The 25,280-nt window shown below is 36.2% G+C and overlaps 1 protein-coding gene across 2 annotated transcripts in view; it reads right to left on the bottom strand.

Annotated features, from left to right (window-relative positions):
* The window catches only part of ATAD2B (ATPase family AAA domain containing 2B), a 164,441-nt gene that overhangs the window by 104,015 nt on the left and 35,146 nt on the right, over nt 1-25,280 (bottom strand). For both annotated transcript variants that reach the window (XM_019450753.2, XM_053891118.1), the window contains exons 8-10: nt 24,030-24,105; nt 3,652-3,750; nt 675-786 (exon numbers count right to left, since the gene is read on the bottom strand). In XM_019450753.2, coding sequence (XP_019306298.1) covers nt 675-786; nt 3,652-3,750; nt 24,030-24,105 — 287 coding nt within the window. The remainder of the gene's footprint in view (nt 1-674; nt 787-3,651; nt 3,751-24,029; nt 24,106-25,280) is intronic.

The raw sequence follows: 25,280 nt of genomic DNA, 5'->3' as shown, positions 1-25,280 counted from the left end.
TGTGATGTGCCATGGACACCTAAACATGTCTACAACTAACTAAATCATCGTAACCCCTCTAAACATTTTCTCTAATGTTCCCTACATCAGAGAGTAGATCCCACCCAGTCGCTTAAGCCAGAAACCTAGGTCATACATTCAATTTGTTTCTCTCCTTCATTCCCCAAAAGCAATAAATTCACCCAATTCCATCAAACCAAATTCTCTCAAGATTCTGTCAAATCCACCTACTTCTTTCCATCATTACCCTACCATGACCATTACTCCAAATTACTATGTTACAACTATGTCCAGACCAGTCTCCCTAATGCCAGCCTTGCTTCCCTTCATTAACTACATCAGAATCAGAGTGTTCCATCTAAAATGTAAATCTGATCATGAAATCTAAGCAGTTTCAACAATACCCTACTACATATCATGGTTTATGGGCCTTGCCATATTTGTCAGCCTCATTTCCTACCCATTTTTTATTATATACGTCAGTATCACTGATACAGGGGGGCGGGGGGGACTTAAGTATCACCTGTGACCAGAGTGCTAGGTTCCAAAACACATACATCAAAACACTAATAATGATGATGTCTGGGTTTTTATTTTTATTATGTGTTGCCTTAGAAACAAGGAACAACCTTTATTTTTTAAGTTACTTCTAGAAAAACATTTACAAAACTTACTGATTTATCAATGTTCATTGGATCAACATCAGCCAAGCTTGCACCCACTTTGACACGTTCTCGGAGAATACCACTAGCTAAATCTTCTGCTCTGAAGTTCATAGGCAAACATCTGAAATTCATAAAAATTCAAGTAGATAGCATTAAAAGTTTCACATTTAACTTTTAACTTTAAATTTTTTAAAAGTTTAACATTTAACTTTTAAGTTTCACATTAATACTCCTCAGGCATTACATGGGTATGTCTACTCAGTTTACAAGATTAAAAGAAATTTCTTTCCCTTTAATTCAAAACTAACCAATTCTAGATCACATCTTGATAGCTAACCTTTATCTTCTGTTTAACTCCTTTAAAATAGATCTTTAGCCACCTAAAATCCTATACTGTATTAATTTTATTACCCTTAAGAAAATACAATCTACTTCCTCTTTTAACCTTGGATAGTTACCAAAAGATGACATAAACAGCCTCAAAAAAAGTATGACTTCTAAACTGAATGTACTTTTCACACACATTTCTGAATCTTAACTTACCTTAAAAATATATTTCCAAAGCAAGTATCAAAATAGTTCAGATTAAGTAGACATTAAATTCTTTTATTTAAACTTAGATTTTGGGGGCACCTGGGTGTTGGTTAAGCACCCAGCTCTTGGTTTCAGCTCAGGTCATGATCTCACAGTTTGTGAGTTCAAGCCCCATATCAGACTCTATGCTGACAGTGCAGAGCCTGCCTGGGATTCTCTCTCCCTCTCTCTCTGCCTCTACCACTTGCTCTGTCTCTCTCTCAAAATAAATAAATAAACATTAATAAATAAAATAAACTTATTTTTTTCTCTTACATCTTCTTTCCATCACCTACATGTGGAATTATTTTCAGCATATAATCTGCAACAATCCAAACTTGTTTCCAAGAGATACTAACTGAAAATTTGGTATTTCTACAATAGATACATAATACCAAATTATAGAAATACTTTGCTAAATGTACATTTTCTAAATATAATTTATCTCTAGTAGTATAAGCTAGAAAATTAACTCAAATTTTAAAGAATAAATTATAATTTGATGTTCTAATTACTTATTAGACAAAATACTGGTTTTCACCCAGTGAAAATTCTTTTTTCATTTTTTTAAATGTTTTTATTTATTTTTGAGAGAAAGAGAGGAGAGAGAGAGAGAGAGAGAGAGAGAGAGAGAGAGCGCGCACGCGCACACACAATCAGGGGAGAGGCAGAGAGAGAGGGAGACACAGAATCTGAAGCAGGCTCCAGGCTCTGATGGGTCAGCACAGATACGAAGGCAGGACTCAAACTCATGAACCTCGAGATCATGACCTGAGCTGGAGTCAGACGCCTAACCAACTAAGCCACCCAGGTGCCCCACAGCGAACATTCTTGAGGTTTTAGTGAACCATGTAGTAACCAGTCATTTACCCTAGTTAGGGAAAGACCACCAGATGGCACTCAATGAAACAAAACAAATTTTGCAATAAAATCCAGGGCTCCTGAGATGATTCTATTAGAAACCAAATCTCACTCTGAGTGCTGTAATCATTGTAGCATCTAATAAAATCAACCTCATTAGGGGTGGCTGAGTTGGTTAAGTGTCTGACTTTGGCTCAGGTCATGATCTCATAGTTCATGGGTTTGAGCCCCATGTTGGGCTCTGTGTTGACAGCTCAGAGCCTGGAGCCTGCTTTGGATTGTTTCCCTCTCTCTCCACCCCTCCCGCACTCATGCTCATGCTCTCTCTCTCCCAAAAAAAATGAATATTTTTTTAAATATTAATAAAAAAATTACATAAAATCAGGCTTATTAAATGGATTTGGATTAGAGGAGAGGTACCAAAGAAAAGACTACCAGAGGGGTTGGCTGCTTCCCTTTGGGTCTTCCTCCTTTACCTTCCTGCACATTCACTGAGTAGTTACATAGTAAATAATTTATGAGAAGTTCTCCCAAGGTTAGACATCTATTTTAAGAATTACTGAGTAGGGGTGCCTGGGTGGCTCATTCACTTAAGCATCTGACTTCGGCTCAGGTCATGATCTCATGGTTTGTGAGTTTGGGCCCTGCGTCAGGCTCACTGCTAACAGCTCAGAGCCTGGAGCCTGCTTAGGAATCATGTCTCCCTCTCTCTCTGCCCCTCCCCGACTCACACTCTCTCTCTTACTCTCTCAAAAATAAGTAAATTTTTTTTTAAAAAATTAGTAAGTAAAAACCAAATCAGTGCCTTAATCTGGTCTAAAATATGTAGTAGGGTGCCTGTGTGGCACAGTCAGTTAAGTCATGACCTTAGCTCAGGTCATGATCTCACAGTCTGTGAGTTTGAGCCTTGTATCAGGCTCTACACTAATGGCACAGAGCCTACTTGGGATTGTGTTTCTCTTTCTCTCTGCCCCTCCCCAGCTTGTTCTCTCTCTCTCTCAAAATAAATAAACTTAAAAAAAAAAAAAGATGATAAATAAATGAGAAGAGAAGAGAAGAGAGAAGAGAGAATATGTACTGAATATAGGTGTTAGCAAAATAGCGGTATAGATAAGAATCCCATTCAAAAAATAACTGTTCAAGGGCACCTCGGTGGCTTAGTTGGCTGAGCATCCGACTTCGGCTCAGGTCATGATATTGCAGTTTGTGGATTCAAGTCCCATGTTGGGCTCTGTGCTGACAGCTCAGAGCCTGAAGCCTGCTTCAGATTCTGTGTCTTCCTCTCTCTCTCCACGCCTCCCCCACTCACATTCTGTCTCTCTCTCTCTCTCAAAAATAAACAAATGTTAGAAAAAAAATTTTTTTAATAAATAAAATAACTGTTCTTGGGGCATCTGGCTGGTTCAGTAACTCGACCATATGACTCTTGTTCCTAAGGTAGTAAGTTCAAGTCCTACAATGGGCATGGAGCCTACTTAAAAAAATAAATAAATAAAAATAACTCTTCTTCCTTTTTTCTACCATGGATATAACAATAAAAAAATTTACTAACCTGTTTCTTGCTCTCGCCATGCTCTTTGATTTCCTTCTTTCAAAGCGTTCTTCATCAGAAGAAGTTGTGTCACTACTATGAATGGCGTGCTTCTTTCTCCTATTTAAAGAGAGTAAAATCCTTAAAATCACTATACAGCAGCAAATTGTTTTTAAAAACACATTGCATGGAGTGCCTGGGTAGCTCAGTGGGTTACGTGTCCAACTCTGATTTCGCTCATGTCATAATCCCATGGTTCATGAGTTCAAGCCCCACATCAGGATTTGCACTGACAGCGCCAAGCCAGCTTGGGATTCTCTCTCCCTCTCTGCCTCTCTCTCCCTCAAAAATAAATAAACTTAAAAAAAAAAAAAAATCACGTTGTAGAAGGGCACATGGGTGACTCAGCTGGTTAAGTGTCCAACTATTAATTTCAGTCCAGGTCATAATCTCAGTCGTGAAATCAATCCCCTTGTGGGACTCCATGCTAGGCATAGGGCCTGCTTAAAATTCTCTCTCTCCTGGGAATGCAAGCTGGTGCAGCCACTCTGGAAAACAGTATGGAAGTTCCTCAGAAAATGAAAAATAGAACTACCCTACAACCCAGCAATTGCTCTACTAGGCATTTATCCACAGGATACAGGTGTGCTGTTTCGAAGGGACACATGCACCCCCATGTTTATAGCAGCACTATCAACAATAGACAACGTATGGAAAGAGCCCAAAAGTCCATCGATGGATGAATGGATAAAGGAGATGTGGGATATATACACAATGGAGTATTACTCAGCAATCAAAAAGAATGAAATCTTGCCAATTGCAACTACGTGGATGGAACTGGAGGGTATTATGCTAAGTGAAATTAGTCAGAGAAAGACAAAAATCATATGCCTTCACTCATATGAGGACCTTAAGAGACAAAACAGATGAACATAAGGGAAGGGAAACAAAAATAATATAGAAACAGGGAGGGGGACAAAACAGAAGAGACTCATAAATATGGAGAACTGAGGGTTACTGGAGGGGTGGTGGGAGGGGGGGATGGGCTAAATGGGTAAGGGGCACTAAGGAATCCACTCGTGAAATCATTGTTGCACTATATGCTAACTAATTTGGATGTAAATTTAAAAAAAAATTTTTTTAATTAAAAAAATAAAGAATCTCTCTCTCCTTCTCTCCCCACCCCTCCCCCACTAAAATGCACCCACATGCACATGCTCTCTGTCTCTCAAAAAATAAAAAAAACACATTGTAGAGACTGTTAGCTATAGAGAGTAAACCTAGGACTGCTGGAGGGGAGATGGGTGGAGAATGGATTAAATGGGTGATGGATAGCAAGGAGGGCACTTGTGATGAGCACCAGGTATTATCTGTAAGTGACTCACTACTAATGTCTACTCATGAAACCAATATTACACTGTATGTTAACTAACTAGAATTTAAATAAAAAGTTGAAACAACAAAAAATAATAAATAAATCACATTGTAAGCATCATATCTATAATTAATTAGATCAGTAGATTTACTTATAGAATTACAGTACATTTATTCAGCAAATATTACTAAGATCCTTCAGCTCATCTAGTTTATATCTAATGAAGTATAAACATGCCAACTTCTACAAAGGAAAAAGAAGAAAGGAGTCTATAATTTTTCAAATAGGGTTGTGCAGGAATGGAGTCAAGCAACAAATTTAATTTGCGTCCCTATTAAGGGAATATCTATCAATGATTTAAAAATTACATTAGAATCTCACTGGAAAAGAAAGTTTGGCTTTTTCTCTTATTTTTCTTTTCCCAAATAATCAGAAACAATCCAGACACTAAAGAAAATAATCCACTGGCTTACAGAGAGAGAAATTACTTCCCAATTAAGATACATCCTATCTGAATTTCTTATAAAATGTATAAAGAATTTTTGAAGAAAAAAATGACTTATAATCAGAACTACTATGGAAGAATTAAAAAATGTATCAAGGTAAATTCATTCTCAACAAAATAATATTTAACGAATACTATCTCATTAAAATAGTTGATGACATCTCTAAGATACCTAGAAAGATACATATACATATTCATGTGCATCTACAAAGAAACAACAAAATAAACCAGACTGACTTCTCATCAGCAACAATACATCAAAGAGGAGATATATATATGTGTCTGTGTGTGGAGACATAGATATAGATATAGATATGGATATAGATATAGATATAGATATAGATATATAGATATATAGATATAGATATAGATATCAGTGAAGAACTTCAAAGGTTTAAGGGAAACGTATTGGATTTAGAGTTGTCTTAATTCACAAAACCATTGGCCAGCTATCAAAATAAAAGGCATTTTAAGATAGCAAAGATACAAAATTTACTTTCTACACATTCTTTTAGTAAATTATTGAGATTACATTCCTACAAAATGAAATGGTAAAGAAAAAACACATGGGATCTAGTAAACAATGGATCCAACTCATGAAAACAGTATTAACTTTTAGCATATTCACTTTGCAGCAGGCCTAGAAAACAATCCCTTTGAAGTGGAACAGGAAGATGACACTAGGGGAGAGGTCATTTGACAAAAAGAATATGAATGTTTTCACATCATCAGAAATTTAGAAAACTGTTAAACTACCTGAATGTTTAAAAAAAAAAAAAAAAAAAGGGGGTGCCTGGGTGGCTCAGTCGGTTAAGCGGCCGACTTCGGCTCAGGTCACGATCTCACAGTCCGTGAGTTGGAGCCCTGCGTCAGGCTCTGTGCTGACAGCTCAGAGCCTGCAGCCTGTTTCAGATTCTGTCTCTCCCTCTCTCTGACCCTCCCCCATTCATGCTCTGTCTCTCTCTGTCTCAAAAATAAATAAATGTAAAAAAAAAAAATTATAAAAAAAAAAAAAAAACTCTTGAAATTTTTGAAGACCATCAGGAGATAAATTCAGTGGGTCCTTTTTCCCCACATACACAAATCACTACAAGAAGCCCTGCATACATTATGTTCCTGTCAGGCTATGCAGAAAGTGATACAATCTCCTCCACGCCTATCCCTATCCTGTGAACTCAATGCTCCCCCTCATTGCTCTATTTTCTTCCAAGCACTTGTCACCATCTGACATACTAAGTATTTTACATATCCATTAGTTTATCTTCATTCAAATGTAAGCTCCAAGAAAACAGGGATTTTTACACTTCTAACTTCTTAACATCCAGTGCTTTGAATGACCCTTGGTGAGTAGAGAAGGCAGCAATATGTATCATTGAATGAATGAATAAATTTAATAATACAGGAGTATTTCCCACTGAATGGCCAGTTAGTGAAAAAAGATCCACCAAGAAGGAAATTTAATCCTAGCACCTTACTTAGCTCTACAGTGAAAAACACTGTCATTATTCATAGAAAGGTAAAAACTATTCATTGGTTTTTGACTTTTCAGGATTTCAAGATTTTTGACCTTTCAGGATTAACCTGCAAATTAATCAAGACTTAATAACTGTCACGGAAAAATATAAATGTTATCAGCCCTGATAATATAAAAAGATAGAAGGAGTAGAATGGAAGGAAGTGGATGTTTGTGTCCTAATCTTAAAAGTAAGGAGTGAACTATGTGGAATTTAAGAGAGAAAACAAAGAAAGAAAGAAAAAAAGAGATAAACCGAAAAACAGACTCTTAACTACAGAGGACAAACTGATGGGTACCAGAGGAAAGGTGGGTGGGAGAATGAGTGAAATGGGTGAAGGGGACTAATAGTACACTTACCTTTACTTTTTAAAGTTTGCTTATGTATTTTGAGAGACAGAAAGAGAGCAAAGCAGGGGTGGGGGGAGTGGGCAGAGAAAGAGAGAGACTGAATCCCAAGCTGGCTCCACACTCTCAGTGCAGAGCCCAACACAGGGCTTGGATCTCACAAACCGAGATCACAACACCTTCTAAAGTCAAGAGTCAGATGCTCAACTGACTGAGCCACCCAGGCACCCCAAAAGTACACTTATCTTGATGAAGACTGAGTCATACAGAGAATTATCGAATCATTACAGTGTACACCTGAAACTAACGAATGTTTACTATACTGTAATTAAAAAATAATAATCTGGGGCGCCTAGGTGGCTCAGTCGCTTAAATGTCCGACTTCGACTCAGGTCATGATCTCACGGTTTGTGAGTTCGAGCCCCATGTTGGGCTCTGTGCTGACAGCTCAGAGCCTGGAGCCTGCTTCGGATTTTGTGTCTCATTCTCTCTCTGCCCCTACCCCACTTGTGCTGTCTCTCTCTCACAAAAATAAATAAATGTAAAAAAAAAATACCTAAATAAATAATAATAATCTTATTGTCTAATAATTTGGAATTAGGTATATTATCAATATAAATAAAAATGATATGAAGTCATGAAAATGACCTTATAGAATATTTAATGACCAAGAAATGTATTCATCATACATTAAGCAAACAAACTCAGACTACAAAATAGTAGGGAAAAAAAAGTAGGAGTGAAAAGGCACTATTTACAGTTAATAAAACAAAATAGACATTCAAGTATAATGATTCAAATTTCATGTGACTAAAGAAGAATTAAGATTAGTGCTATCACTATATGAGAATGAGGAAGATCAGAAAACACTGTTTAAAGGTGATGAATCAAGGGCGCCTTGGGTGGCTCAGTCAGTTGAGAGTCCGACTCTTGATTTCAGCTCAAGTCATGATCTCACAGTTCATGGGAAAAGTAGGAATAACTTCACCATAAACTTTCAAAATGTTATCAAGCAATACTACCCATGAAGCCGAACTATAGAGCAAAAATATAAGAACTGAAGACACCATAAGAAAACAGGAGAAGACAAAACTCTAAGCTACTGAAACTTCAAAATACATAGGGAAAACACTCAACAAAGAAATAAAGATAAACTGAATACAACATTAGTTATAAAAAGCTAGAAAATACCTAAAAGGATCTAGAGAATTGAAAACAGCCAACAAAATGTAACAAAAATTTAAAAAGGAAAGCAGAGAAAATGATGGATATAAAAAAGAAAAATTCAACATGGGAATAACTGAAATCTTCAAATAAAAAATCAGAATAATAGGAAAGAGCAAACATTTGAAAATATAATTCAGGAAAACATACTGAAATTAAAAATTTGGTTATTACTCACTTGAAAGGGCAAAATGTGTAACAGACAAAAATGACTCAAGATGATGATCACTTACAAAATACATGCTACTAATCAAGTTACTGGTCTTTTAAGATAAAGAAAAAATCCTTGGGTAGCCACCCAAAAGGGCAAACAGACTTATAAAGGGAAAAAAAAAAATTTACCCTCAAATTTCAACATTGTTTCAACATAGCGGCATTCAATGTCAATAACACAATAAAATACATTCAAGATACTCAAGACAAGCGTGTATATATAAGCCAAAATATTTATACTGAGCCAAACTTTCCTTCAAGTATGAAGACTACAAACAGTTTAGAACATGCAAGAACTTAAGAAATACTGAGACCATGAAGCATAAAAACTGCTACGGCGCAAATCCCAGCTAATGAAGATACGAATAGGAAAATGCAGCAACAAGGATAGGCTGGCTGTAAGCACAATATATTTACCTATAGTTCTAAAACTAAAGCAACAAAATAAGGTGACAGGAGAACATCCATGGCACTGTACCAAAAAAAAAAAAAAAAAAAAAATGGGAGGCAAAGACAAAGATGTCAAATAAGGTAAGTAAGCCAAATACTTCAATTTTAACAGCAAGAAAGTCAGGGTTATCATTAAAACTTACAAATAAAACCTCTCAAAAATGTAGATTTCGAGGATATGGAAAAACAGGAACCCTTGTGTACTGTTGGTGGCAATTCAAACTGGTGCAGCCCCCATGAAAAACAGTATGGAGGTTCCTCGAAAAGCTAAAAATAACACTACCTTATGATCCAGCAATCACCCTACTAAGTATTTATCCAAAAAACACAAGAAAATTAATTCAAAGGGATAAATAGACCCCTATCTTTGTCGCAACACTATTTACAATAGCCAAGATATGGAAAGAACCCAAATGTCCATCAATTAACAAAGAATATGTGGTATATATATACATTGGAATATTATTCAGCCATAAAAAAACAATGAAATCTTGCCATTTGCAATGACATGGATGAAGCTAGAGAGTATATTGCTAAGTGAAGTCAGTGAGAGACAAATGCCATACGATTTCATTCAAATGTGAAATTTAATAAACAAAACAAACAAGCAAAGGGGAAAAAATAAGAGAGAGAGAGAGAAAAAAAGTAAGAAAAGACTCTTAACTATAGAGAACTGATGGTTATCAGAGGGGAGGTGTTTTAGGGGATGGGTTAAATAGGTGATGGGGATTAAGGAGTGCACTTGCTGTGATGAGCACAAGGTGATGTATCGAAGTGCTTGCTGAATCACTATATTGTACACCTGAAACTTCTATAACATTGTATGTTAGCTAACTGGAATTAAAATAAAAACTTAAAATTAAAAAAAGTTTATGTAAAAGGACAATGGTAAACTCTGAAAAGAGTAAAATTGAAAATGGACAGTAGAAAAGATAAGGGAATAGACAGAAATAGACCCTTGCTCAGGGGAAGATGATGTTCAGAATAAGAAACTAATTACTACTAACAAAAAAGATGAGGCCATTATAAAAATTTAAAGTAAAAACCACTATAAAATGCCTTCCTAAATAAAACCAGAATAATTATGTACAAAAATAAATACAAAACACAACAAAAAGAACCACATAGTGAAATTCTATCTGAATTATCAAAAACCACTCCACAAGGCAAGATCCACTAAAACTAATGGATGAAAAGCAAAAAAGATCTATACAAAATCTCAAAGAATCTTCCCCAAGATACTTCCCCATTGCTGAATTCTATCAAACATTTAAGGAGGAGAGGCACCTGAGTGGCTCAGTCGGTTGAGCGTACAACTTTGGCTCAGGTCATGATCTCGTGGTTCACGGGTTCAGGCCCTGCGTTGGGCTCTGTGCTGACAGCTCAGAGCCTGGAGCCTGCTTCAGATTCTGTGTCTACCTCTGTCTCTGCCCTCCCCCATTCATGCTCTGTCTGTCTGTGTCTCTCAAAAATAAATAAACATTAAAAAAAATTTGGGGGGGTGTGCCTGGGTGCTCAGTCAGTTGAGCGTCTGACCGGCTCAGGTCACGATCCCACGGTTTGTGAGTTTGAGCCCGCATGGGGCTCTGTGCTGACAGCTCAGAGCCTGGAGCCTGCTTTGGATTCTGTGTCTCCTTCTCTCTCTGCCCCTCCCCCGTTTGTGCTCTGTCTCTCTCTGTCTAAAAAAAAAAAGAATTTTAAATTTTTTTTAATTTAAGGAGGAAGTAACGCCAATCTTACACAAACCCTTTCAGAAAGCAAAAGAGAGAAATACCTCCTAACTCCATTAATGATACCAGCATAACTAACACCAAAACCCCCAAGGACATTACAAAAAGAGAAAATTACAACCCGACACCTTTCGCAAACAGAAACAAAAAAACAACAACAACAAAAAAAAAAAATCCTGAGAACATTAGCAAATTATATCCAGCAAACAATAAAAGCATATATATCATGACAAAAAAAAAAGTTTATCCAGAGAATATAATCAATATAATTCACCACATTAACAATAAAAGAGAAATATTATGACCAATTAGAAGAACACAAATCATTTACCAAAATTCAACCTATTATGTAAAAGCTCACAATAAAACAGGAATAGAGGGAAACTTATTCAATTAGAAAGGAGCATCAAAAACAAAACAAACAAAAAACAACCTTCAACAGTCTAATTACTGGAGAAATAGTGAACGTTTCCCTAAAAATCAAGTACAACACATACCCACTCTCACAACTTCTTTTTACCACTGTACCAAGGATCCTAGCGAAACAATAAGGAAAGAAAACTCACAAAGATTGAAACTGCCTCAATTTGCAGATGATATGGTTTATGTAGAAAATATTCAGTAATATACAAAACAACTACTAGAATAACAAAATTTGGCAAGGTCACAGGATACCAAGTTAACAGACAAAACAATTCTGTTTTTAAATCTTAGTAGTAAACAATTAGAAAGTAGTTTTTTTACACAGTATTTTTTTAATTGTTATTATTTTTGAGAGAGAGAGAGAAAAAGAGAGAGGGGGTGAAGAAAGAGAGGGAGAGAGAGAATCCCAAGCAGGCTCCACACTGTCAGCAAAGAGCCCCATCGCAGGGCTCAAATTAATAAACCATGAGATTATGACCTGAACTGGAATCAAAAGTCAGTTGCTTAACTGACTGAGACACCCAGGCACTCCCAGAGTGTTTTTTTTTTTTTTAAGTTTTTATTTATTTATTTAAGTAATCTCTACACCCAACATGGAGCTTGAACTCATAACCCCAAGATCAAGAGTCACATACTCTTCTGGGGCACCTGGGTAGCTCAGTTGGTTGGGTATCCAACTTTGGCTCAGCTCATGATCTCACCATTCAGAATTTGAGCCCCACACTGGGCTCTGTGCTGACAGCTCAGAGCCTGAAGCCTATTTCAGATTATGTGTGTGTGTCTGTCTGTCTGTTTGTCTCTTCCGTTTGCGTGCATGCTCTCTCTCTCTCAAGAATAAATAAACTTGAGGGCGCCTGGGTGGCTCAGTCGGTTAAGCGGCCGACTTCAGCTCAGGTCATGATCTCGCGGTCCGTGAGTTCGAGCCCCGCGTCGGGCTTTGTGCTGACAGCTCGGAGCCTGTTTCAGATTCTGTGTCTCCCTCTCTCTGACCCTCCCACATTCATGCTCTGTCTCTCTCTGTCTCAAAAATAAATAAACGTTAAAAAAAAAATTTTTTTTTAAAAAAGAACAAATAAACTTGAAGAAAAAAAAAAGTCTCATACTTTTCTGACTGAGCCAGCCCAGAAGGTAGTTTTTAAAACTAATTCCATTGAATCATTAAACATAAAATACTTAAAAATAAATTTAAGATACAGAAAAAACCTCTACACTATAAACTACAAATCATTGCTAAGAGAAATTTCAAAAGACTTAAATGATATACCATGTTCATGAACTGGCAGGCTAAATATTATTACAATATTGATTCTCCCCATATTGACCTACAGCTTCACTATAGTCCAAATAAAATCCCAGAAGGCTTTTACTATAGAAACTAACAGGGGGTGCCTAAGGTGGCTCAGTCAGTTAAGCGTCCGACTTTGGCTCAGGTCATGATCTCATGGCTCAGCTGGTGAGTTCAAGCCCCGAGTTGGGGTCTCTGCTGTCAGCACAGAGCCCACTTCAGATCCTCTGCCCCTTCTCTCTCTGTCCCTCCCCAACTCATTCTTTCTAAATAAATAAACTTAAAAAAGAAAGAAAGAAACTAAGAGGAGCAGGCACCTGGGTGGCTCAGTCGCTTAAGCATTTAGACATCCAACTCTTGGTATCAGCTCATATCACTTATCTCCTGGTTCATGAGATCGAGCCCCACATCAGGTTCTGTGCTGACAGTGCAGAGCCTGCTTGGGATTCTCTCTCTCCTCTCTCTCTCTGCCCCTCCCCGACTCATGCACAAGCACTCATGCTCTCTCAAAATAAATAAACTTTAAAGAAAAAGAAAAAGAAAAAGAAAAAGAAAAAAAAAGAAAAAAAAAATTAACAGGGAAGCCTGGCTGGCTAAGTCAGAGGAGTGTGTACCTCTTGACCTTGGAGTCATGAGCTTGAGCCCCAAATTGCACATAGAGATTACTTAAAAAAAAAGAAAAAAGAAAGAAATTAACAAGTTGATTATAACATTTAAATGAAAATGCAAAGGACCTAGGATATACAACGTAATCTTTAAAAAGACGACTAAAGTTAAAGGACTTACAGTACCTGATTTCAAGATATACTATAAAGCAAAAGAAATCAAGACAATGTGGTAATGCTTGATAAGTAGAACAAAATCCAGAACCAGACCTACATGTATATAGAAAATATATTTTTGACAGAAGTACCAAGCCAATTCAGTGAGGCATCTTTTTCATCAAAAAGTGATGTTGAGATATTGGATATTCATGTACATAAAAAGAACCACAACTTTTACCTCCTATAATACACAAAGCTAAAACTATAAAACCTCTATTAAAACACATGGGATAAAAACCTTTGTAATCTTATGGTGGAAGAAAGTTTCAAAAAGCACAAACTATAAAAGAAAAATGGATATTCTGATCTTCATAAAAATTTGAAACCAGTAAGAGATGGACAGTAGATAGTGGGAGTCAGGTTTCTCAATGTCTGAAAGTTACAAGATAAAGGAGAAAGGTTAGAACAAACACTTTGATACTGGATTAGAGTAGCCAACTTCAGTACAAACTAATCTTTAGCTTAACATAGATACAGATGGATACAGAAACAATTATAAATGTGCCTGCATCCATAGGTGAGTGTATACACATACACTATACTAGCTATCTGAGAGGCCTTGTACCAACAAACATACACAGTGTCTAGATCTTGGCTTCTAAATATTATTCCCCAATAAAAGGAAACAGGGCTCCTTAGTGAGATGGCTTATCCTAGAGCTGGGACATGGAATATACACAATGAGCCTAGCACATGTTGTAATGACAGGAAATAAAGAAGTACTCAAAAAATAAAAGAAGGGAGGCATGTAAACTGGACAGAGGAGACAACCTGAAAAGGCTTCCAACAGCTAAAGCAGGTACAATTTGAATAACAAAATAATGCAGGATTGCATTATAACCCAAAGCATAAAATAAATATGCATGCATCCATACTGATATAAATGATTGAACAAATATTTTTGAATTGGAGAATGCCAATGTCTTACAAAAGTATTTCAAGTAATATAGGTAGATACTCCCCCCTCTAGGAGATGGAGCTTTAATTCTCAAACCACTACCTTTCCTTGAAGGTGTGTTAGACTTAGTGGCTCTTTACGTAAAGAACAGACTACGGAAATGGAAAAATCGTACCTTTACAGTGGAGAAATGTGGCAAGCATGACTGTAACCAAGTGATAAAGGTTAACTTAACATTATCAGTGATGTCATATGGATACGCTTCCCCTTCATGTGATACAAGATGGACTGTTTTCTATCTTTCCAAAAATCCCCAACCCCAGTCTAATAAAGAGGAAAACATGATTAGACAACTTGGGGGGACATTCCACAAGATACAGAGACAGGATTCCTCAAGATTATCAAGATCATGAAAAACAAGGAAAGGAAGACAGAAAAACTGTCACAGACCAGAGACTATGGAGACATTAACACTAAATGCAATATGGTACCCTGAATTCAATTCTGCAGCAGAAAAAGAACATTAATGGGGCACCTGGGTGGATCAGTTGATTAAGAATCCGACTCTTGATTTCAGCTCAGGTCATGACCTCACAGTTCGTAGGGTAAAGCCTCATATTGGGCTCTGCACTGTCGGCACAGAGCCTGCTTGGGATTCTCTCTCTCTGCCCCTTTCCTGCTTGCGCGTGCTCACGCACTCTCTCTCAAAATAAACATTTAATAAATTTAAAGAAAGGAAAGAAAAAGAACATTATTAAAATCCAAATAAATTTTGGAGGTTGGCAAGTAGTCATGTACCAATGTCAGTTCTTAGTTTTAACAAACATGCCACAACATGTTAATAATGACAAAAATTGGGTAAGTGGTATAAGGGAACCTCTATATTACCTTCACAACTTTTCTGCAAAGCTAAAATTGTTCCAAAATTAAAAATTCATTTAAAAAACATTTTAAACATTTGCCCTTTAAAACATATCATTATGAGAACAGATGGCAAGTCAAAGGACAGAGGAAACACTCGCAAAACATATATGTAACAAAACATTTATGTCCAGAATATATTTTAAAAACTCTTGAAACGTGGGGCACCTGGGTGGCTTAGTCAATTAAGCATCCGACTTGGGCTTAAGTCCTGATCTCGCGGTTCCCGAGTTCAAGCCTCACATCGTGCTCTGTGCTTACAGCTCGGAGCCTGGAGCCTGCTTCTTATTCTGTGTCTCCCTCTCTCTCTGCCCTTCCCCCACTCATGCTCTGTCTCTCTCTCAAAAATAAATAAACATTAAAATGAATAAATAAATAAATAATAAAAACACTTCAAACTCAATAAGAAGGCAAACAACTTGATTTTAAGATGGCAAAAGATTTAAACACCAACTTTACAAAGAAGATATAAAAATGGCCAATAAGTAAATAAAATGATGCTTAACATGGTTAAAGACTCAGGAACAGCGAAGTAAAAACTAAAATGAGATACTAGTATATATTATCAGAATGGCTACAGTTGGGGCATCTGGTTGGGGCTGAACTGGTTGAGCGACCAACTCTTGGTTTCAGTTCAGGCCATAATCTCATGGTTTGTGGCTTCAAGCGCTCTCAGGGCAGAGATCAGGATTCTCTCTCTCCCTCTCTCTCTCTACTCCTCTCCCATTCGCTCTCTCTCCCAAAACAGACTTAAAAAAATGGTTAAAATTACACCAAGTGTTAAGGAGGATATGAAGCAAATGGAACTCAAACATACTGCTAGTGAAACTGTAAAATGGTTACAAAAATTTTGAAGATTGGTAATTGCTTAAAAAGTTAAACATCACCTATCATTAAGACCTACACATTCCACTCATAGCTATTTACCCAAGAGAATTAAAACCTATATCCACACAAAGATTTACACACAAATATTCACAGCTGCCTTACGCACAATAGTCAAAAACAAGAAAAACCCAAATTTCCATCAAGAAATGACACATTTGGTATGTCTATACAATGAATACTCCTCAGCAATAAAAAGGAATAATCTGCTGACATACATAACAACATGGATGAATCTCAAAAATCATTATGCTGAGTGAAGGCAGAAGAGTACATACTATATAACAAAACTCTAGAAATTGGAAACAAATATACAATAACAAAAAGAAGATCAGTGCTTGCCTAGGGTCCGAATGAAAAAGGACATAAGAAAACTCTTGAGGACAATGTAAATGTTCTACATCCTGATTGCAACAGTGAAATCACAACAATACACATCTGTCAGAACTTATCTAATTAAATACCTTAAATTGGCCAGGAGGCAGGCAGGTAGGTGGCTCAGTCGGTTAAATGTCTGACTCCTGATTTCCGCCCGGGTGGTCATGGTCTCAAAGTGCATGAGTTTGAGCCCTGCCCTGGGCTCTGAGTGAACAGCGCAGGGCCTGCTTGGGAGCTTCTCTCCCTCTCTCTCTCTCTGCCTCTCCCTTTCTCTCTCCCTCTCTCTCAGAAATAAACTTTATTTTTATTCTTTATTTTTGAGAGAGAGAGAGAGAGAGAGAGAGCGAGCACAAGTGAGGAGGGGCAGAGAGAGAAGGAGACAGAATCTGAAGCAGGCTCCAGGCTCTGAGCTGTAGGCACGGAGCATGATTCGGGGCTTGAACTCATGGACAGTGAGGTCATGACCTGAGCTGAAGTCAGACGCTCAACCAACTGAATCACCCAGTGCCCCCAAAGAATAAACTTAAAAAAAAATTTTTGTTTTAAATACTTTAAATGGGTAAAGTTTATATAAATTATGCCTCAATGAAGTTGATTAAAGAAACACAATAGGAGCCTAACAAGACATGACTACAAAATGTATGTAGTATTCTAGATAGAATCCTCGAATAGAAAAAGGACATTGGGTAACAACTAAGAAAATATGAATAAAGTATGGACTTTAGTACATAATATTATATCACTATTAGTTCAATAATTACAACAAATGCACCATACTAGTGATAAGTGTTAATGATAAGGGAAACTGGGTATAGGCTATATGGAAACTCACTGTACTAGCTTCAAAATTTTTCTGTCAATCTAAACCTATTCTACAATAAGAAGTTCACTTTTTTTTTTTTTAGAAGTTCACTTTTTTAAAAAAAGCAAAGGCAAACAAGATTTGTGCATTTCTTTGCGTGTAAATTTTACCTAAAAGAAAAAAAAAACCTAAATAAACACTGAACTTTAGTTACTTGATATACATGCTGAAGAATTTAAGAGAAGTATACTGATGTCTGCAACATACTTAGAAATGCATCTAAAAACTGAGATGGATTGGGGAGACTGAGTGGCTCAGTCAGTTAAGCATTCAACTTCAGTTTGGGTCATGATCTCAGAGTTCATGGGTTCAAGGCCCACATTTGACTCCGTGCTGACAGCTCAGAGCCTGGAGCCTGCTTCAGATTCTGTGTCTCCCTCTCTCTCTGCCCCTCCCCTGTGTGCGCTCTCTCTCTCTTTCTCTCTCAAAAATAAACATTAAAAAAATTTTTTTTAACTAAGATAGATTGACATATGGGTAGAGATATATATTTGATAAAGAAAGTATAACACGGACTTCAAGCTGTATTACAAAGCTGTAATCATCCAGAGAGTATGGTACTGGCACAAAAACACACACTCAGATCAATGGAACAGAATAGAGAACCCCGAAATGGACCCACAAACGTATGGCCAACTAATCTTTGACAAAGCAGGGAAGAATATCCAATGGAATAAAGACAGTTTCTTCAGCAAGTGATGCTGGGAAAACTGGACAGCGACATGCAGAAAAATGAACCTGGACCACTTTCTTACACCATACACAAAAGTAAACTCAAAATGGATGAACGACCTCAATGTAAGACAGGAAGCCATCAAAATCCTCGAGGAGAAAGCAGGCAAAAACCTCTCTGACCTCGGCTGCAGCAACTTCTTACTCAACACGTCTCCAGAGGCAAGGGAAACAAAAGCAAAAATGAACTATTGGGACCTCATCAAAATAAAAAGCCTATGCAGAGCAAGGAAGAACAATCAGCAAAACTAAAAGGCAGTGACAGAATGGGAGAAGATATTTGCAAATGACATATTGGATAAAGGGTTAGTATCCAAAATCTATAAAGAACTTATCAAACTCAACACCCAAAAAAACCCCAAATAATCCAGTGAAGAAATCGGCAAAAGACATGAATACACACTTCTCCAAAGAAGACATCCAGATGGTCAACTGACACACGAAAACATGCTCAACATCACTCATCATCAGAGAAATACGAATCGAAACCACAATGAGATACCACCTCACACCTGTCAGAATGGCTAACATGAACAACTCAGGCAACAACAGATGTTGGCGAGGATGTGGAGAAAGAGGAACCCTTTTGCATTGCTGGTGGGAATGCAAACTGGTGCAGCCACCCTGGAAAACAGTATGGAGGTTCCTCAGAACATTAAAAATAGAACTACCCTACGACCCAGCAATTGGCCTACTCGGTATTTACCCAAGGGATACAGGTGTGCTGTTTCAAAGGGGCACACACACACCCAATGTTTATAGCAGCACTATTGACAGTAGCCAAAGTGTGGAAAGAGCCCAAATGTACATCGACAGATGAATGGATAAAGAAGATGTGTGTATATATATATATATATATATATATATATATACACACATATATATATACATGTACGTACATACACACACACACACACACACACACACACACAATGGAGTATTACTTGGCAATCAAAAAGAATGAAATCTTGCCACATGCAGTGACGTGGATGGAACTAGAGGGTATTATGCTAAGCGAAATTAGTCAGTGAAAGACAAGTACCATATGACTTCACTCATGAGGAATTTAAGATACAAAACAGATGAACATAAGGGAAGGGAAACAAAAATAATATAAAAACAGGGTGGGGGACAAAAACATAAAAGACTTTTAAATATGGAGAACAAACAGAGAGTTACTGGAGGGATTGTGGGAGGGGGGATGGGCTAAATGGCAAGAGGCATTAAGGAATCTACTCCTGAAATCATCGTTGCACTATATGCTAACTTAGATGTAAATTAAAAAAATAAATTAAATAAAAATTAAAAAATAAATAAAATAAAAACAAAAATAAAAAAAGAAAGTATAAAATGAAAACTGTAGAATCTTTGTGGTGGGTATGCTAGTATTCACTATAAAATTCTTCCAACTCTTCTAGATATTTGAGAAGTTCCATGAGAAAATGTTGAAGAAAGAAATATCACACAGTGAAATGCTTAAGACCATAAAAACTAAACAAAAGTAAGATAAAATAACGGAAGTAAAAACAACAGTCATATCAACAAATGGAAATAAATGTGACACAATTATGAAAATAAGATTTTTAGACTGAATCTCAAATCAGAACATAGCTCAGGGCAGCTGGCTGGCTCAGTCAGTTAAGCGTCTGACTCTTGGTTTCAGCTCAAGTCATGATCTCACAGTTTGTGAGATCAAGCGCCTGCATCAGGCTCCACACTCAGCATGGAGCCTGCTTGGGATTGTCTCCCTCTCTCTCTCTCTCTCTCTCTCTCTCTCTCTCTCTATCCTTCTCCCACACATGCACACACACAAGCTCTCTCTAAAAATAAATAAATAAAACTTTAAAAGCAAAATCAGAACATGGCTCTATGCTGAAAACAGGAGATGTTTAATGTGATTCAGAGAGATGAGAAATAAAAGAACCAAAAGTATACAAGCCAAACAAAGATATGGGTAAAAACCTAACATCAGACTATAAATTAGTATAAAAGAAATAAATGAAACAAAGTAGAATTTTTTTAGTGTTTATTTATTTTTGAAAGAAAGAGACAGAGATAGAGTGCGGTGGGGCAAAGGCAGAGAGAGAGAGAGGGAGACAGTATCTGAAGCAGGCTCCAGGCTCGGAGCTGTCAGCACAGAGCTGAACCTGGGACTCAAACTCACAAACTGCGAGATCTTGACCTGAGCCAAAGTCAGGCACTTAACCAACTGAGCCACCCATGCGCCCCAAAGGGAGAATATTTTCAAAGGCAAAATGACAAATCATAATAAAGTTTCTGACTGTAAGTAGTTATGGACAACTCAACACAGCAACAACACCCAAAAAACAAAACTTATAGCACGCAAAAGAAGAAAGGGATATAGACATCCTAGTACTAGGAAGACTTTAATTCACCCTTTCCGTCCACATCCAAAGTGAAAAGAATACAAAATGAACAAAAGTATAATAATAAAGGCAACCTAAAAAATATGATAAATAACATACTTAATTGAGTTTCAACCTGTGGTTTAAAAATAAAGAATATTTCTTTTCAAATGCCTATAGACTATATATTCAACCACCAGGAAACTTCACTAAGTACAATACAAACAACATTCTCTAATCACAGTGCAACAAATATAGAAATTAATTACAAAATCAGAAAACAAAAGGCACTTGCATCTAAAAGATTCAACATTAGAAAATCTATTAAAATAATTAATAAATCTTAATAATAAATCTGAGATGAAAGATCTCCATAGACCTTAACAATTTGAAAACAATCGATCAATATTCTTGTTTTGATTTTTTTTTTTTTTTAAGAAAATTCAAGTACTTAAAAAACACATAAATCTTTGGGGCACCTGGGTGGCCTTAGGTTAAGCATCTGACCCTTGATTTCGGCTCAAGTCATGATCTCCCGGTTCATGAGTTCTAGCTCCCGCACTGACAGCACAGAGCCTACTTGCGATTCTCTCTCTCTCTCTCTCTCTCTCTCTCTCTCTCTCTGCCCCTCCCCTGCTCATGCATGCTCTCTCTCTCAAAATAAATATTTTAAAAATAAATAAATAAAATAAAAAATAAATAAATCTTTAACATGACAAAAGTACATCTTTCTTAAGCATCAATCATAACATGGACAAGCTAGGAGAATCCCCAATAAAGAAGAGGGGTACACAAAATTAATATGCTGAAATTGTTATATATATGAATCAGAGAGAAAATATAATGGAAAAATGAAATATAATGAGAAAATATAATGGAAAAAAAATGACAAGGGAATCTCACAGAAGCAACAGAAAAAGTAAGTTAGGTAAGAAAAAATTAACAATAAATGTGCAAGAACCACACATAACACTTTAAAACATAACTGAATAATATTAAAAACAAAAATAACACAAATAATGTAAAATCACATTCAAAGGAAATTTAAGGGATTAGTTATAAATATTACAACATATTAAAAAGCCTCAACAACTTAAACAGTATTCAATATGAATGGAAAAAATATCCAGAAGCAGAACAAAACATGTAATCTGATATATGATAAATGTGGCAAAGAGAATCAATGGAGAAATCACGAACTGATTCAATAAATGAGCTTGGGAAAACTCATTTTTCCATCTGTGAAAAAAAGTTGGATCTGTACTACAAATCTTACACCATAAAATTCAAATGAATCAAAATTTAAAAGTAAAAAAATGATATCATATGTTTTCACTCTTATGTGGATCCTGAGAAACTTAACAGAAGACCATGGGAGAGGGGAAGGAAAAAAAAAAGTTAGAGAGGGAGGGAGCCAAACCATAAGAGACTCTTAATAACAGAATAAACTGAGGGTTGATGGGGGGGTGGGAGGGAGGGGAGGGTGGGTGATGGGCATTGAGGAGGGCACCTGTTGGGATGAGCACTGGGTGTTGTATGGAAACCAATTTGACAATAAATTTCATATTATAAATAAATAAATAAATAATAAAAACCGTGAAAAAAATGATACCATAAAAATAAACAAAGATGAACTCCTTGAAAACTTTGGATTTGGGTAGGTTTTTCCAACTATGATTTGAATCTAGCGGCATCTGGGTAGTTCAAGCAGGTTAAGCGTCTGACTCTTGATTTCTGCTCACGTCATGATCTCACAGTTCATGAGTTTGAGCCCCATGTCAAACTCTGCACTGACAACATGGAGCCTGGTTGAAATTCTCTATCTTCCTCTCTGCCTCTTCTCCGCTCATGCATGCCCGCTCTCTTTCAAAAATATTTTTTTAATAAAATAAAATAAAATCTAAAAGCCTTAAAAAAATAGTTTGATAAATTTGACTACATAAAAATAAAAACCTCTTCGTAAAGACAACTGAAAACAATGTCAAAAAAAGACAAAGTCTGAACCAAGGAAAAACATTGGCAATTTATGACAAAGGACTAATCTCTTCAGGATGTAAAAAAACTACTTAAAGTAGATAAAAGAAAAACAATCTATTAGAAAAATAGGTAAACTTTGTACACGTTTCAAAAAAAGGAAAAACAAATGGCTTTTAAACATATGAAAAAATGCTCTGATAAGAGATACAGAAATTTTAAATAAACCAAGATCTCCTTTTCAACTCTCAGACTGGCAAAAATGCTAAAGTTTAAAAATACATTTTGTTTGTAGAAACATGGGAAAATAGGCCCTTTCATACACTACTTGGTGGTTTGCAAACTAATCAAAGTTACAATCTCCTATTCCCTTTAACTCTGAGATCCAACTTCTGTGAATTTATCCTACAAATACATTTGTAAACATGTAAAATGAAGATTGTGCAAGGCTATTCATTATGTCCTATTTTGTAATAACAAAGACCAAAACATCTCTCAATAAAGGACTAATTTAAATATTAGAGTATATCTATAAATGTAATAGGTAACTATAAACATAAATGTGAAATTTCACTATACAGAAATGAAAAGACAGTTAAAATGAATTAAGTGAAAAAAACAAGGTATAAGACAATGTGCACAATATATGTTGTGTAAAAAGAAGGGCTAACAATGTGTAAGCACACATACATGTATATGAACATATGTTACTATGGGAGAGTGAGAGACTACTAAAACTAGAAAAAAAGAAGCTCTTCATATCTATTTTTAAATTTTTATTAATTGTTTATTCCATGAGTATACTACCTTTTCAGAAAACATAATAGATAAGACAGTTTCAAAACCAGTGTCCTTTGTATCTATATATAAAAGAAAGGGCAAAAGGGGGGAAAAAAGGTAGGAAAGACTAACTGAACCAGTGTTTCAAATGAAAGCAATGTGAGTGGTTTAGATTCAACTCTACCAAGAGAGCAGAGAGCTATGTAGCATTAGGGAACATAATTGTTAAAACAGTAACTATTCCAGGCAAACTGAACCAGGAAGAAAATAGTCACATGTAGCATAATAACTACTAGTCACTAATTAAAAAAAGAAAGATATTGGGGCACCTGGGCGGCTCAGTTGGTTGAGCATCCAACTTCAGCTCAGGTCATGATCTCACAGTTCGTGAGTTCGGGCCCGGCATCAGGCTCTGTGTTGACAGCTTGGAGCCTAGAGCCTGCTTCGGATTCTGTGTCTCCCTCTCTCTCTATCCCTCCCCAGCTCACTCTCTCTCTGTCTCTCTCAAAAATAAATAAATAAACATTTAAAGGAAAGAAAGCAAAGAAAGAAAAGCAAAGAAGAGAAAGAAACCATTTAGTCCCTCATTGGCATTATTAACACTATCAATACCTATATTCTAATTATGAGAAATGTTGTTATATATTATTTAAAGGATATATCTAAATGACAGATATGATTATTTCCTCCTTTTGAAAACCAACAAAACATACCTGATATGGCTTCTTCTTGCTGGAGATCTATGAATATCAAACAGCGTGTTTTCTCTCTTTTTTTGATGAGCTGGGACTTAATAAAAAAGGGACAACACAGAAATAACTAATAACAAATTGATAAATTGATGTTATCAAAGGAGTAGAAATTACTTCTGTTAACTTTCTGAATGAAAGCTAGTCACAGGTGTTCAAGTTCCAAATACTATCTAGAAGGAGCACAACAAAAATAAAAACTTTGTGGATACCTTAAGTTGCAAGTAAACACTCTAAAAAGATGTTAAATTAAGTATTTGTGACTTTTGGTTAAACAAAGATTTTTTTTGGTTACCACACCAAAAGCATAATCCATTAAAAAAATTAATAAATTGGAGTTCATCAAAATTACAAATTCTACTCTTTGAAAGACACTAAGAAAATAAGTGAAAGAAATAAGAAAACAAGAGAAAATAAAAGAAATAAGCTGCAGACAAAATATTTGCAAATCACATATCTGATAAAGGACTGATACCCAGAATACATAATGAACTCTCAAAAAACTCCATATTAAGAAAATAAACAACTCAATTGGAAAAAGCGGGCAAGAGATTTGAAATGACACTTCACCAGAGATAACACTGGCAAATCAGCACATAAGATGCTCAGTGTCATTGAGGAGATGTAAATTAAAACTACAATAACTATGTGCTAAAATTAATTTCAAAAAGTTGACTGTAGCAAGTGTTGGCAAGAGAATGGTGCAACTGGGCTCCCATACACTCTCAGGGAGAATCTAATTGGTACAATCACTTTGGAAAACAGTTTGGCAATTTCTTAGCATATTAAACATACCCTAATCACAAAACCCAGCTGTCCACTCCTCAGTGTTTATAAGAAAAATGAAAAAATATGCCCAAAGACTTGCACGTGAATGTTCACAACTTATTTATAATAACTAAATATTAGAAATGTCAATAATCCAAATATCTACCCACAAATGAATGTATAAACAAATTATGATATACCCATACAATGGAAAGCTACTCTGTACAAGAAGAAACACATTGTTATATTCAACAACATGCATGAGTCTTAAAATTATGGTGAGTGAAAGAAAGACAATAAAGGGTATATTGTACATAAAATTCAAAAGAGTGTAAACTAATCTATGGTTATAGAAAGCAAATCAGATCAGTGACTGCCTCAGGATTGGGATGCGGATGGCATAAGAAGGTTAGAAGGAGATTACAAACAGGCAGAAAGATATTTTGG

The sequence above is a fragment of the Panthera pardus genome, unplaced genomic scaffold (assembly GCF_024362965.1).
Source record: "Panthera pardus isolate Hobbes unplaced genomic scaffold, ASM2436296v1 HiC_scaffold_26, whole genome shotgun sequence".
In the NCBI taxonomy this organism is placed as follows: Eukaryota; Metazoa; Chordata; class Mammalia; order Carnivora; family Felidae; genus Panthera; species Panthera pardus.
This window is presented reverse-complemented; position numbering and strand designations above follow the sequence as displayed.